The 16,503-nt window shown below is 37.2% G+C and overlaps 1 protein-coding gene across 2 annotated transcripts; it reads right to left on the reverse strand.

Annotated features, from left to right (window-relative positions):
• Window positions 1-859: 859 nt before the first annotated feature.
• On the reverse strand, window positions 860-16,414 carry parvg (parvin, gamma). 2 transcript variants are annotated; one of them, XM_044356569.1, is made up of 13 exons: window positions 15,707-16,414; window positions 14,912-15,010; window positions 13,365-13,429; window positions 12,612-12,714; window positions 12,263-12,406; window positions 10,918-11,033; window positions 10,768-10,823; window positions 10,642-10,676; window positions 10,470-10,531; window positions 9,113-9,181; window positions 8,910-9,011; window positions 7,189-7,261; window positions 860-3,386 (listed from the first exon to the last, which is right to left on the reverse strand). In XM_044356569.1, the coding sequence occupies exons 2-13, from the start codon at window positions 14,973-14,975 to the stop codon at window positions 3,313-3,315; spliced, it is 963 nt and encodes a 320-aa protein (XP_044212504.1). In that variant the 5' UTR covers window positions 14,976-15,010; window positions 15,707-16,414; the 3' UTR covers window positions 860-3,312. The 2 variants fall into 2 exon arrangements, with proteins under 2 accessions (XP_044212504.1, XP_044212503.1); XM_044356568.1 differs by having other exon boundaries at window positions 14,912-15,024; window positions 15,707-16,413.
• Between the last annotated feature and the right edge of the window lie 89 nt (window positions 16,415-16,503).

Consider the following 16,503-nt stretch of genomic DNA (forward strand, 5'->3'; position numbering starts at 1 on the left):
TACATGTTCCATCACATTTTGAATTTTTATTCTTTGAATTTTACCCTTTATATTTCTTTTATCCTATCCTTATTTTTAACACTAGGCTCTTTACAAAACCTTAGAAGCACACCATATTGGGATCACTACAAATATGTATATGTGATAAATAAATCTTTGAAACCTTGAATCCAAGCAGCTCAATGATGATGCTGACAATTAACGATATTGATTGTATTAGAAAGCACAGTTACTTCAGCGCAAACAGCCCACCACTACATTTAATTAAAGACACTTAGGAGAAGGTTTTAACCATTTATTGCAACATTCAGTTTTGTCTCTGCTCATATGATGCTCTGAGAAATATCTAAGCAAGCTTGATGTAGACTGTCCCTGAGCTCACAAATACATATTTAAAGAAACATTTACACACAACTAAATGTGAATATAGGAAGAAGCTGGAGGTGGAGGAAGTTACATTGGAAGCAGTCAGTGGTGCAGCAGCGAGATCCTCCTCAGCTGCTCTTTTGAGTGTTCCCACTAAAACCTTTGGGGATGCTGCTTTTAGCCAGTACGCCCCAAAAATATGGAACACTCTGCCATTAAATATTAAACTTGCTGACTCAGTCGACAGTTTTAAACGACAACTCAAAACGTTTTTTAATATAGCCTGTAACTGTCTGTTTTAATCTTTTAAGACTTTCTCTAATTTCTATTCAATGACTGTGTAACTGTGTAAATACTAGTTGATAAATAGTAACACTCATTTTCTCCTTGTGCATGTATATGTTTTACATGTTTTTTTGCTGCTGAATTGTAAAGCACTTTGAGCTGCATCCTGTGCATGAAAGGTGCTGTATAAATAAAGTTCATTCATTCATTCAAGGATGTCAAGCTCTGTAGGCTTGAAATTGCATTTTATTGAAACTGCATGCTCATTCAAGGTTTGACCCTGTACCACAGTGGTTTACGCCTTTCGTAAAATAATCTGCAATCAAATTTTCTACAAGCTAATCTAGTTACCTATGACATAGGATGAAGAGTTCAAGGGCTGTAAACTGTAATCTCGTGCAGTAAAAAAAAGAGAAGCCATTTGTATTTCATTGGTGGAAACGAATAAATGGCGCCCCTGAATGTCAACAAACACATCTGCAAGCAAACTGGAGGGAATAAGAAGTGTGATAGTCGTTGTTAATGTTACTGTGTTGTGTTTTCATACTTTAGCCCTAAGAGAAAACCAAAGAAACACACTCTGCAATTTTCTAATACACAAACTACAACCACAAGACTAAACAGAGGCTCTGATAAAAAGATATTTAACATTATTTCACATTAAGAAACAATTAAGTGGCTGAAAACAATGTCTTTCCACTAACAAATAACAAATTGTTTGCATGCATTTCTTTTAAACAAAGCAGTTGCACTCCATGTGTAATCTTCATCCACTGAGGACAATTGTGAATTTTTCCACTTCTAGCCAACTTTTCTAATTGAACACATAATTTGTAAAAAATGCTTTGATGGAACCACAGCTATTGTCTGTCTCTCACTCTCTGTGCTCCACTCCATCGCTGCTGCACCCTTTCTACATTTGTGTGACATTGAATTGTCAACAATTCAATGGAAAAGAAAAGAAAAGAAAGAAAAAGAAAAAATCCCAATTTTTTCCGAGAAATAACAATTGCATGCACAGAGGAGGTCACAGACTGCCATGAGGAACACATGAAAGAAGCAGAGAAAGACGAAGCAGAAGAAGGAAGTCAAGGACAGGTGTGTGCTATAGCAAAACTGAAAAGTACCATTATCCAGCTGTGTTAGGCTGAAGAAGATGCATAGTGAGACAAAATAGAGGGAAAAATTGTGATTATCGGGAAATAATAAGGTGACACTGACATCCACACCAGGTTTATTTGACTGAATGTGAACGTAAAAATATGAAAAAAAGAATAGACAATATATTATCTGTGCTTACTTTTACATTTAGTTGTCCTTATACTGCCGACAATGTCATCAGATAGTAGCATCAACAATTCATTTTAAATACATTTTAAAAATGTTGCTATTGAACGAGCAGTTAAAGCTACTGAAGCTTATTTTCTTCCACTTATTTTAAAGCTTTTTAGTAATTCCAGTTCATCACAGCTTGGGTCTTATTTTTTCTGGTTTTGGCAGTGATTTCTATCACTTATGATTATGCTCTAACAACAAAGTAGATGTTGAGATCTGATTGCTACAAAGTCAAAGTCAGACGAGGCAAAAAACCCCAAGCAGTCAGACAAGTTGTAAACAAGCCAACTGTTTAGTTAAATGATCTAAACCACTTTATTTGCAGGTAAAATCTAAAGTGTGGACACCTGAATTGTGAGTAATACATGTAACTCCTCATTGCACAAGAAAACTATGGGAGTACACAACCACAACATACAGTATAAGTCAAAGTTTAACCAGGTAGCTGGTCTGTAAACTGTGACAGATTCTTACAGTGAACAGTTTTGGAAATCATTATACTGCTACCTTCATTTTCTCCTTTGGCTAGCCCAGGGGTATGTTTAAATCATGTATGACTGCCTGTGTTTCTTGTCCCACTGGATGTTTTTAGCCATGCTAGCAACATGACTCACTGGGGATGGTGATGTCAGTCGTTCGGTCCACCACTTTGGTCCAGACTGAAATATCTCAACAACTACTGGATGGATTGCCATTAAATTTTGTACATTCACAGTCCCCAAAAGATTAACCCCTCTGACTTTGGTGATCCAAACATTCACATCACACTAACTGCTAAGCTAGCAGTAGACACAGTCTTGATTAATGTTATCATTAATGTAGTAGCATTAGTTTGGGCAGATAACTTATTATTAGTGGCTCATTCATCTGCTGCTTGGCTACCAGCTGACTAGTAACATCCAATCATATTCATACAGGTATAAATGGCAGCCATTATAACTAGACACTTCTAATTACTGCTCTGTTGATAGCCTCATGCCAATGCAGTTAGTTGTTGCAGTTCCATCCACCACCCCAACCTCCCCCTATGTGCTACGTTTTTGGTACTGTTGGGTCTAACATTCATATATGTTCATTATCAGGGGGGTTGTTCTTCCAACATACTGGAAAACTATAAAAATAAGACCCAGGTTATATTGAACCAGAATTATTCTTAAAGTCAGCTCAGAAGAGAGCATTAGCCGAATGTCTAAAAACCAGTCAACATATAATTAGATATACAGCATTTGCAAAAGTTTGGAGACAGCAGGCATCCAAGGCTGGCCAAACACTCCACTTTACTTGTATGTCCTGTTATTGATCTCCTCTTCTCGTGTCTGTCCTCTCTCATATCCCTTTGTGCTTCCTGAACAGGGTGTACAGGATCTTAAAGGTGGCAGTGATGTCCTGAGAGACGATATCTGTCACACAATTCACAGAAGACATTTAGAGCTTGTTTATAATGCACCATCAGCATCCGTTAGCCACTGGAGCAGTGACAATATGAAGAAGCTTTTACCAACATTAGCTAATAACTATTCTCACAATCCATCCTAACAGGTCATAGATCAGGAGGACAAAAGAAAAACACATTAGACAGAAATTTAATCAATATGTTCTTGGTGAGATGAGATCCCAACAAAATTGCTCTCTGTTGTGAGATGCACTAACTGAATAAATGTGACATAAAGATCGACTCAACCACTAGCTAACCTCATTAATGCACGCAGCGCGCTCCCGTTTTAGACCCTGAGTGCAGCGATTCCTCATTCCATCACAGCAATTATGCCAAACATTAAAGAGACACTAAAAATGAATTAAATTAGCCACTTGCTCATGGCTCAGATTAATTAAGCTGGTCCTTACATTAACAGTTATCGTGTTGAGGATTTACTTTACAACTACAGGCAGTGGTGGAAGAAGTACTCAGATCCTTTGCTGAAGTAAAAGTACCAATACAGCAATGTAAAACTACTTCATTACAAGTAAGTCCTGAAAAATCCTACTTAAGTAAAAGTACATAAGTATTAGCAGCAAAATGTAGTTAAAGTATTACTGTAAAAGTAGTGGTTTGGTCCCTCTGACTGATATATTATTATATAAGACATCATTAGATTATTAATACTTAAGCATAAGTGTCTAAGCAGCATGTTACTGTTGTAGCTGCTGGAGGTGGAGCTGGTTTGAACTACTTTATTTACAGTTAGCTAGTTTAGACCAGTGGTTTCCAACCAAAGGGTCTCCAGATAAATCTGAGGGGTCATGAGATGATTAATTGGAGAGGAAAGAAAAAAAAAAAGTTCTGATACACAAATCTGTTTTCAGTTTTTGGACTTTTTCTCTCATCTTTGATTTTTGATGAAACATTGGATCATTTGAACATTTATTAAAATGAAACCATGTGAGAAGTTTAGAGGGAAAAATCACTATTTGGTGGAGCTGTTAACAATTTACAGACATCTGAAATGTGAACTGCTTTTTGTACGACACCACAAGCCAAAAAAGTTTGAAACCACTGGTTTTGTCTTTAACAATGTGTTGTATTTTTAACAGCTTGTTATATTATCCATTGTGTCAAATCTTCATCTGAAAAGTAACTAAAGCTGTCAAATAAATGTAATGGAGTAGAAAGTACAATATTTCCCTCTGAAATGTAGTGGAGTGGAAGTATAAAGTAGCACCAAATGGAAATACTCAAGCCAAGTATGAATACCTCAAAATTGTACTTAAGTGCAGTACTTAAGTAAATGTACTTGGTTACTTTCCACCACTGATTACAGGCTATATGGCAGGCAGGCAATATTATGGGGAAGTTTTAGTGATTGTGAAAGGGAGATTCGAGCTCAGAAAGTCCACAGAGCAACTTGTCAATAATGGATTTGCTGGGAAGTGGAGTAGATCAATTTGCTATTGATTGATTCACACACTTGAACAAGTCAGTAACTCACTCGCCCACTCTGTTTCGCTCTTCTCTCCCTGGAGTGATTTGCTCTACACAGCCAAAAGTGGACACCCAAACAATACACCCATATGTGGTTGTTGAACATCTCATTTCAAAACCATGAATATTAATCTGCTGCTATAACAGCCTCCACTCTTCTGGGAAGACTGCAGGGTTTTGCTCCCATTCAACCACAAGAACATTATGTTGGTCCTGGTTCACAGTCAGCGTTACAGTTCATCCTAAAGTTCTTGGATGGGGTTGAGGTCAGGGCCCTCAAGTTCTTCCACACCAAACTAGGAAACTCATCTCTTTATGGATCTGGCTTTGTGTGTACATCTACGTCCAGACCCCTCAGATCATCTGATCTGCTACTCCTTGCCAGTCCACCTTCCCTGTGGTGACCACATCTTCCCCTTGCTGCTCCCAGACTGAAGCAGGTCTTCTCTCTCACTGTCAGGTCTTTTCTGTTTATCTGCATTTTTAAATCCTGTATTAAGATCTTTTTACCACTGTGTTTGAGTCCCCTTAATGATTAATATTACTACACGGTTAATTTGTCTGTTACAGTCATTTACCTAAGTGTTTCATTTTAATTATTCAATTGTAAATTACATTTCCATGTGTGAAGTAATTTGGTTAATATTTGATGTTTTTGGCAGCACATTACAATTGTAGTCTGTAGCATTTAGATTTTCCTGCATTAGAACCACTGGGTCATGAAAAACAGATCAAAAATAGACAGAGGTGTCATCATACTTTTATGTATTTCTACCCACAAGAAAAGGGAGCATAAATGGACACACATGCAATAAGTATTAGACCTCACTTTAACTTAGCAATGTACATGTCTACACTTAATTTAAACTGCAAGTTTACTTAAACAAATGCTCTATACTTAGGTTAAATGATGGATGTCCTGGTGACTCATCATATAACTGCAACATCCCTGGTTTGATTCTGGTACCTTTGCTGCATGCTATCTCCCTCTCCTTTAATTTCCTGTCTGTCTCTATGCTATCTACTGTCTATTGAATGCAAACATGTCAAAGATTATATCAAAGAGATTTTGGTTAAAGGTCATAAGTTGGTTATATGTTGTAAAATTTACTACATGATTGCACGTTATGTTGAATCCACAAATATCTTCCATGGTAACAAGTTTTTATCAGGCCTGAATTACCTTCTTATATCTGCAGTCTTTTATCGTTATGGGTTTTTTTATCATTTGTTCCTGTCAAATCATGACTGACAGTGAAGTACATAAATTTATATAGCGCCGAAAATGTTATTCTTATTTAAAGTTTTATCCGAAATATACCTTTGATTCACCTAATGTACAAACGGACAGAATCCCAAGAACCTTCGCTAACCTTATTCAACCAAGGAGAAAATAGGATTTCCAGAAACTTAACTTACTGCACATGAAATGAAAACAGGAAAATAGGAAAATAATGAAAAGATAATTGTATTATTATTTGGATGAATGCTCAATCTCATATGTTTAATCCATAAATCATGAATTTTAATGATTTTACGGTTGAAAATCTGATAACCGAGAGTTGCAAGTTGAAATCGTCAAACACTACATTTCACAATGAGTTTTTACAGTGCACAGATACAATCAGAATATTTCCGGGATCTGACTGATAACTGTGTGGCGTACAGTAGTAGTGCTCATGAATACAGATAACATATCTTCCTCAACACACACACACACACACACACACACACACACACACACACACACACACACACCTACTAGATACAGTCATAGCGGTGAGGTTATATCCCTGTGTCTATCAGCAGGCACCAGAGTGACATCGTCCCCTTGAGACTGTCTCCCTCGCAGCTCCTCTCTAAATGAATGATGATGACCTCGGACTGAGCCAATCATCCGCAGTGATACCCATCGAGACACGAGTCATACTCATTCATATTCAGCAGCAATTCCATCTTTCCTTCCAAAACACTGTCAAACCCACACTCCACCAAGCAGTGGGGATTAACACAAACTACCGGAGCGATCCCCCTCCTCGCCTGATGTACAAACAGATTTTGGTGTATCTGTCATCCAGATAAATGCTCTTGATAGAGGATATCATCTGTACTAGTTTAACATTGCTGTCTTGATGATCTGAGGTCTTTTTTTCAGTTAGAATCACTTTAAACACAGGCCTTCTGTTTCTGTTTCTTCTTCTTCTGTGTCTGGCATTTTAATGTAGTAAATCTGTTGTCAACAAGACTGTTTAGCAGACTGTGTATAGTGTGAATTTTCTCACCTTGTGGGTCAACACTGGACAACTGCATGCCTATATCATTAAGAAGGTCCAAGGCCAAGGTCACATTTTGAAGCTAGAGGTCAAAGGAAGAACATGTCAAACACAACATCAGTATATAACAATCAAAATGAGTTGTTAAATACAAAATTAAGTTATTTAAAATGTATTAATCTACTATTGAAATTGAAATTTCTAGTACAGTAATATCTAAACATGTGTGCTGATATCTTATATTTACTATAAAGTGAGTAGTGCAAGTGAAGTTAAACAACTAGTAGAAATCTGCCTGAGCAGCCTAATATGTTTCTTGTTTCCAGTGGAGTTTTATTTGTTTTGGGAATTTTCTTGAATTGAGTCTCAAGATTTTAAACCAAGACAATAAAAGTTAAATCATGGCAAGAGTATCAAGCAAGCTGACAGCTGCTTGTAGGAAAAAAAAAAGTTTAACAAAAAACAGAAAAGACAGGAAATTACATTCGAAGCATTACTATTCACCAAGACTCAAGAAGTTGTAAAGTTCAACATTTTGGGCGATTCTCTTATTTGCTCTCTTGCTGTGAGTTAAATCGAGTAGAAAGTGTATTTTCCAAAATGTTCAACTTTTCTTTTATAGACATGACATAAAATATTTAAGTGATTGAGCTGTTTTGCAGCAGGTTCCCTCATTAATTTGTCAATATATCACAAAAAAATCATGAGACTGACAGATTGAGAATTAATCTCTGCCAGTGAAATCTGAGAAAGAGGAAAAACAACTCAGTGTACTAAAATGTGCACACATCAGGACAATCAAGTTTTTTTTAATGTAATAGCCTACTAATAGTTTATATAAAATACATTTTTACCACTGATGACATCTTTGTATTCATTCACTTGTACATTTCCAAGGTTTTAATTAATAAATAAACCAAATCTATGCATCTTATTTGCATTTGTGTTGGGTTTCCATGATATTAGAGGTGACAGATTTAACATATTTGGCTATAAAGTGGTCAAGAATTGGGTAATTCCTGTATTGTGACACGTCATCACACAAGTGTTACATTATAATCTTATCACAGCAGTGTGAGACATAATATATTAAGATTGAGCTTATATACATAATGTGTTTTCTGCTTTAAGGGTATCAAAAAGTCTTATATTGAGTGTCACTGTGTCTTTAAACAGTAATAAGTTTAAGTGGTAAGTAATTCATGAACTCATCATATCTTTGATAACAGAATCATAACTTTTTCATAGACTCATCCTATTGCTTCAAGTAAAGTGAGATCAAAGATATCATTATAAGTGAGGCATGACACAGCAGTAATTATGCATCTACTTTTATTATGGGAATTGTAAAATATTAATTATGTGACATCATATATTGTAATAGGCAAGATTTTGGATCAGGTTTCAGTACTGTTGCTCATTATCTACTGTTCTCATATGGGAAATTAGATTAGCTCAAATTAGAAAAGAAAAAAAAAATGTATTGTGAACTTCTGAATTAGTATAATGGAGTCTGTGCATATCTTAACTTTCACACCACATCAGTCAACTGTAAGCTGATTTTCTAATTGAAATCAGTAATTTCTCTTTTGAGCAGTGGACTTTTAAGCACATTCATCATCTGTAAGGTTCAACAGATAGGACGATTAGACTGTAGCAATAAAGTTAAGTGGCGTGCGTTTGTCTTTGTGAGGATGCACTTCTTTTGCTAATGTGTCAGGAATCCATACCATCTCTGATGGATTGACAGGGGTCAGGTAGAAGTCACCGAGCGGCACAAAGAAGCCTTCCAGCTGTCCAATCAGCAGCAGCAGAATCACACCATCAGCAAACTGGACAGAAAGGACACACGACAACGAAGGTGATATAATCTCAGGGGAAGTAATCAATGAGGAACTCCTGAATGTGCTCCAGAGCAGCTGTTGCTGTGTACCTGTTTGTCCATATCATCCACCTGCAGACCCAAGGTCGACATATTCTTGTTGACAAAGTGTAAGATGGCCTGAAATTGAACGTTTGGAGGTTAGGCAGTTTTAAGGTTGGGTTTATCTATCTGACATTATTAGGTGTTAAACATGTTTCATTTTTCATCAAACTCTAATGAATGCTTTAGTTTTGTTACAGTCAGAAGGATTCAAATGTCTGACAGCAGCATGTTAGAGCCTTCATATCTTATTTCAGAGACACTGGTTACTTAATGGATGGATATTATTTACTCAGAATAAAGTACAACCAGAAAACATGAGGGAATGACAGCAAATGTTAAAACTTGGTCTGAATAACTTTTATTAAACATGTACTGTATATACTACATGTAAATATTTATACCTATTTGTATCCTTATCTTGTAACATAGGGAAAGGTCTTGTTCTCTATTCCGTCTGTTTATGTCTTATGTTTTTTTTTTCTCTTAAAAGCAGGATGTTTATTTTGCTGGCAGTGCTGATAAAATGTCAGTGATTAGTTGAGTCATTGATTAGTTAATCATCAGAAAATTAATTGAAACAAAACAAAAAATGCAAAATTCCCTCTTATGCAGCTTCTCAAATGTGAGGATTTGCTGCTTTTCTCTGTTTTATATCATCGTAAATGGCTTTGGACAGATTTTCGAACAAAACAAGACACTTGAAGATGCCACCAATGGAAGAAGTTCATTCTTAACACTTGATTGACTAAATGATGAATCAACTAAACAGGTTATTTGATTATGAAAATAATCATTTGTAACATTATAGCTTAAACAATTAGTCGATTAATCAATTGAAAGAAAATGATTCTGCAATTATTTTGACCGTCAAGCATTCGTTAAAATTTACTTTCAAGCATATCTGTTATTCCCACTTCTCAGTTGTGAGGATTTGATGCTTTTTAATGTCTCATAATGTGATTATAATGTGAATATCTTTGGGTTTTGGACGGTTTGTCTGACAAAACAAGGAATGTGAAGATGTCACCCGCAGCTCTGGGAAATTGTGATGGACATTTTTTACTGTTTCCTAACATTTTTATAGACTAAATGGTGAATCAATTAATCAAAATATACTGTTATAAACCGATTATTTGCTAATAATAAAAATTGTTAGTTGCAGTCCTACATGGAATTGATAATTTGTTTGAATAGTTGGATTAGTTGGAACTGGATAGTTCCCCAATCACACAAAATACCAAAAAAGCATTGATCCATATTCTTTGTACAGTATCTACATTCATCATACTTATAGTGTAGATTCCCGCCTGAGAGAGCAACAACTCAAACTACTCAAGCACTTCTCCTCTTATACTTGCTATACCTTCTTCACCGTGTTGACCTTGTGATCCTCAAGCTTCAGCAGTTGCTCGATGGGATCTTCCCCTGGGTGACCAGACAGACAGAAAAGTGCATCAGGTCCTTGTGGGCTGTAATGCTGTTTGGATGACATTCAGGATGTCACAATGACTCAACCTCCGACCACTCATACTCACTTTCAGTATTGCTGAGGGACTCTGAGCCTGTGTTGCTGTTGAAAAAGCCAAAAAAATATGAGGTGAACTCTGAGTTGTTGTTTTTTTTCGCATCCACAGAATCAAACAGGACAGAAATCTACTAACCTTTCCTCTGTCAGGACTTCTATCTGTTCATCTGATTTGATTCCACCTTTGTTGACCTGGATGTAATTGAAGTGAACCAAAACTGAGCAACAATCCACACAATGTATGTTTGAGATAGATTTGAGAATTGAGCTTGAACTGAAAACTTACCTCCACAACTACAACTTTAACCTTCACATTTGCCGGCAAATCCAGATCAGGCTGGAAACATTTCACCATGGCAACCAGCAGATGAATAGTGGCCAGAAGGTCTTTGTTGTGGATGACTGACAGACAAATAGGAGAGAGCAGAACACAGACAATCAACTTGCACTGATATGGAAGAAATCACCACCCAGTGTCAAAACATAGAAAGGCCATAAAGACTTATCTGAAAATGTACATCTAACTGAGAAATGTTACTACTACTGAATACTTGAAGTTATAATGCCAAAGACTTTTGATACTATTTATTGAATTCAATTTAATACAACTTAATTTATCTCTATACAGGAAATTGTATGCAGCAGCTTGCCACCCAAATCAACAGCTATAAGCTTAAATAAAACATTTACATAAAAAACCCTAAACAACTGTCTAAAAGGATACAATCTAAAAAGATACACAAGATTATGAGCTTGTACAAGCATAAAAAACATTTTAAAAAAACACCCCATGAGGAATTGAGAAGTCGGACAGCAAAAGGGATAAACGGATTAGAGTAACGATTAGTTTTACAGCAACATGGTCACAGCATTTTTTCAGCAATGACCATTCAATTTATCTACATTCTGTAATTACATTTTGTATAGCAGTTTTTGTGTTAGTGGTGGAGTCTGCCATTCCCACTCTGGATTCAAATTGCCTCAACATGCACATGTGATTCACCTGAAATGACGTGTGCAGGTAATCCAGACTTTTTATAATTTCCTCATTGATGTAGCCTCACTGTTTACTGCTCACTTTCCTAACGTTGTATCAGAGCTAAGTTTTATTGTAGTTGTATTAAGTTGCTGTTAATGCAGACCCAACATTTCCTACTGATGCTACTTTACCTTAATATCGCTCTAAAAATTTTTACACATGTCATTTTTGGATCTAAAAATTCCACTCAAGCTAAATTTGTATACCAAGGACTAGCAATCAAGTCTGAATGAAATTTGAAATTACCTTCTGGAAATTTCGAATAGGGAACTTTAAACCGCATACATTAAGATAGACAGTTTTCAAAGTGACAGTAAAGCATTCAGTTGCTTATAAAATGTAAATTATTATCGGCCTTTCTTTGCTTCCATAACCCAGCAACCGCAAATAATTCACTGACAGGTTGATTAAAACAGATCCCTCGTAATGTCAGCAAATTTTATCTCCTCTAAAATCCCTCACAGTTGGTATAAGCTATCATGGCACCCTTGAGCCGTTACCAAATCCTGTTGTAATTCAAAATCGGTGCCAGGACAGAACATTTGTTCACTTGTTGCTTCGTTGCTGAAGCCTAGTCAGCTGCATGACTCACGTTTGATGTTCCACTTGATCCGGCTGCTGTCCTGCAGGCCCAGTCTCTTGTCCAACTCCTCCATGATAATTTCCAGCTTGCGGATCTGAGCTTTTTTTGACAGTGCTATTTCCTCCACAGACAAGTGTACGCCAGCCAACCTTGCTGTAGAAATCAGGAAATAATTATTTGTAAGGTCAGGGTTTCACTAGCAATGGCTGTGTTCTTTATATTAAAGTTGGTGACTTTTTGGCAAACATTTGGTAGTTTTAATTTTCACTATTTGGCTATTTTAAATAATGATTAAGTGGGAAGCATGACATTGAAAAATGAGGTGATAGTACAGTCATAGAAATGTGTATTATCTCACACAGCAGGTGATGAAGCACCAGCCCATCGAACAGATCCTCTTGCAGATTCTTCACCACTATGTGCTCTGTTTTCAAAGTGCTATTGATCCAATCAACCAATGTCTACCAAGACACAATTCATCACACAGTCAGATACATCAAACACTTTCATCTTTTTGCATACATTCTGCTGTTGCCGCTGAGGCAGATGAAAAACAACGTGAAACCCAGTTTTTTTCAAGTGTCTTAATCAATTTCCAGAGATAATATGATCCTCAAGTTGATGGAATATGATGACAAACACAAAGTACTCACCCCCCCAAAAAAATGACTGATATTTCATTTGTTTTTCCCCCACGCTCTACACATAAAACACGTCAGGCTTATCAAGTTATTCATTCATTGCCACTTGCATGAAACACTTGTGCTGCCATCTTTTCCCGTCAAAAAGTGTGCAGACTCAGTCAGCTCCCTGCTCCTCTCTGATCTGTCTCCCATCACCTCTGATAATTATGTTCATTAAATTTTCACCGATCCTTGCACTCCTCTCCCCGCGTCAGATATTATTCATGCTCTTCACTGCACACATACTGTACATGCAGGATAAGAAATGTATTTCCTGTGTAGCATTTATCTCCGGCCCACTCAAGACACACGGGAATCTTGGATCTGTGTTAGTCTGGAACAGGCTTTGATATGACCGTAAATGTTGAATGGATGACAGGGATTCCGACAAAGTATTATATGTAGATATGGGGGAATCAATCTCTTACCTCCTTCAGCTTTTCTAGGTCGGGGTCTCTTAAAGACGTTGGCTGAATGACCTTTGTTTTGTCTCCTGTGTGAGGACACACAAATTGCATTGTTCAGTTTGTTGTCATTCATTTTTTAGACAGCCTTTTACTTTACTTTAATATCATGATAGACAGCTCTCATATCATTTCTTTTTATGTTCTCTAAATGTTTTATTTATTACAAGACCTTACCAGTGTGTTTGCTCTTCAACTACAATACATGCACTGTACCTATATATCATTCCAAGCAGCCAATTAATTAACAGAGCCCTGAAACTTGATGATTTGTCCAGTTTGTCTGATCCATTACACCACACATCAAGTCTGCTTTATTTTCTTGATCAATCTGACAATCATACCCACTTCATGCCATAATTAGCAAGGTGTGTGGAGGTGAGAAAGGAGCCACGGTTTTAACTTCTCTCTCAAGTTCTGTTTGTGCATTCTTTACACAACTATTTTTGTCACTTTTCACATGAACAACCAAGTGCAACACTATGAATACCTTATGGGAGAGACACTCTGAAAGCCTTTATCCCTGTATTTAAACCATAGTGCCTCTTCCCCCCTCTCTGACGGTCGGCTTTTCACTCCACTTTCAAGTGTAGCTGTTCAGAACTATAAACGCGTTAGATTCCTGACGAGGTTATACAAAACATCATACAAACTACTTCTTTTGGAGCATAACCCAACCCTCAAGCTGTATTAATACATTTTTTTGGCCAGTTGGGGTAGAGGAAAAAGCAGTGAACACAACACAGACATATCATCACCTAATAAAATTGGTATGGCAAACATTTTAGCAATACACATCCAGCAGACAAAGACCTACATCAGATTTTAATTGGAGTAGCATTTATGTCCCAAAAACTGCTGCTTGGTGAAAACCTAAATAAGGAGCTGAAAGACATAGAGCTGTGGAGAACTGCAGAGTCTGGATATATTTCTCTGTGGGTTCGTCACTATGAGCGACCCCTTTCACATTACATTATGATGACAGTGTGTAATAGTTTTATGTTAACAAAAAAAATAGTGATCTAAGCAGCTTTACATGCTGTAAGTACAGACTGACTTGAAATGTCTGCACTGCAGTATGTCATAAAGATATTGATTGAGGAAAATTTGACAAAAATCTACAATGCAGAGATGATGGTCATTATGATGATTTACACTACTCAAGCAAGAGTCTGCTGATAGAGTTTCACATTGTACAGAAATGAAAGGAAACCAGTGACTGGTTGAAAAGTAGAGAAAGATACATTAAAATTTCTAAAATACAACTGGCTTCCATTCAAGAAAGTTGTTCCCAGTGGGTCTTCTTTGAAAGTTAGTCTTTTTACCACCAAATCCCCTCGTTGTCACAGTATGGATAAGAATGATTACAGTTACCAGGAACTCTTTCATTATACATACTGTATATGCACAAGTGTTATTTTAAGATGGACTTGAAAACATGTGAACCTATCTTGTAAATGTATTACACATTTAACTGGTAGATAACAGCAGCTTACTGAATGCACACATACCCTGGAAGGATTCAATGTCCAAGGTGTCTTCCTCTTTGTATTTCTCAAAGCATTCAGGCTCCATAGCTCCTCCTCAAGGTGATGTTCACTACTGTTGGCCTGCTGACAAAAACCTGTAGAAGAATCAACTATGCACTAAGTAAAGAAACACTGTTGATGTTTTCAAAAGAGTTACTGTTTTGAAAAGCTCTCTCCCTTCTGCTTTAATAGGCCAGAAAGTGTGCTTGACCGCAGTGCTTAACTTTTGACCGCTGCAGGGGGAGTTGCTCAGTTGTTGTTGATTGCTGTTTATGTTTTGTACAAATACTCAATATCAAAACTTCAGCTTTCCAGGTATGAGCAAAAAAGGCTCAGCTCAACTATAATGCATTTCTGGAATATGTACTATAGGTTAAAAGGATTGTTAGAACCTGCCAGACTGAAGACGGAAGCTGTTTAGTTTCCTCACTTCTCTTTTTCAGTGGCACATTCTGTACTCAACGGATCAAGTACTAAGGATCCCCAAATATTTTGCAGGGCTGCATCTCTCCCTCTGAACATTTTGAATCATATGGTGTGAGACAAAGCATAGCAAACACATAAAGTAACACACTCTGACACAACAGACGTGGCCTGGAGCGTGTCAAACTGTTGTTTCCTGGAGCCGCAGATGAGAAGAGCCTCGGTGAGCAACTTTTCTTTCTCTCTCTCTCTCTCTCTTGTGTTTTATGTGCGTGTGGCTTCCTTTTCCTGAGGTTGACAGTAACTTTCAAACAAGGTCATAAACAAAAAGTCTTTTTGAATAAGCTTCAGTACCTTCAGCTACTCCCAGCACGGCTCGACAGAATCAGATGACCTCTGCTGAATTGAGTTCCTTAAATGATGTCAACTCCAAAAACTGTCAAAACAGTGATATAAGTGGAGGGTTGCATTCAATTTGAATAGAGGCTCTTGTGAATTCTGTGAACACAAAAAAGGTCTGACTGCACTCGATTTCAATCCGCTCCTTTAAAAGAAAATAACATGTCACAGGGTCGAAAAGGAAGATAAGTAGAAATGAGAGGATGTGGTAGAGAAGAAGGTAGCACTTCCTCTTTTTGATAAAGGCTTTGCCTCTTCTTCTTTCTTTTTTTTTCTTCCTTTAATCAGACACAGCCGAGCTTTTTGTGATAAGGGCGTTTACATTCTGTGTCACGAACGACATTTGAGACTTAATAATAAGTGTGTGTCGAGGGAAGGAGAACAGGGAAGGTTCCTGCGTACAAATGTAGTATTTGGAAAACCACGCTTCAGGAGGGCCGAGAGAAAACGTGACACTCACAGGCCTGAATCACTCAGACTGGACTCACACATCTCTGTCTGTGACTGGTCGGATCAATTTGCTGTCATCTGGTCTCCAGCCTCCAGCAAACACACACACAAAAGAAAGAAGAAAGACAGAAAGAAAAACAACAAAACAAGCTCTGTATGTGCACCGGCCTTGTTGAAGAAAAGAAAAAGGACCACCCATCAGCCAGACGAAGGGGCAGTTTGGGGGATGTGGAAGGTTACCATAGCAACAAAGGAATGAGACAAGAAAATAAAGGCCGAAAATAAACCCATAATTCCTTTAG

The sequence above is a fragment of the Thunnus albacares genome, chromosome 7 (genome assembly GCF_914725855.1).
Source record: "Thunnus albacares chromosome 7, fThuAlb1.1, whole genome shotgun sequence".
In the NCBI taxonomy this organism is placed as follows: Eukaryota; Metazoa; Chordata; class Actinopteri; order Scombriformes; family Scombridae; genus Thunnus; species Thunnus albacares.

Coding starts and splice junctions, on each gene's coding strand:
- parvg (XM_044356569.1), bottom strand. CDS start 14,975: ATGGAGCCTGAATGCTTTGAGAAATACAAAGAGGAAGACACCTTGGAC. Junction 12,715..13,364: donor ACCTAGAAAAGCTGAAGGAG/GTAAGAGATTGA, acceptor GTGTCTTGGTAG/ACATTGGTTGATTGGATCAA. Junction 7,262..8,909: donor CTGTCAATCCATCAGAGATG/GTATGGATTCCT, acceptor TTTGACCTCTAG/CTTCAAAATGTGACCTTGGC.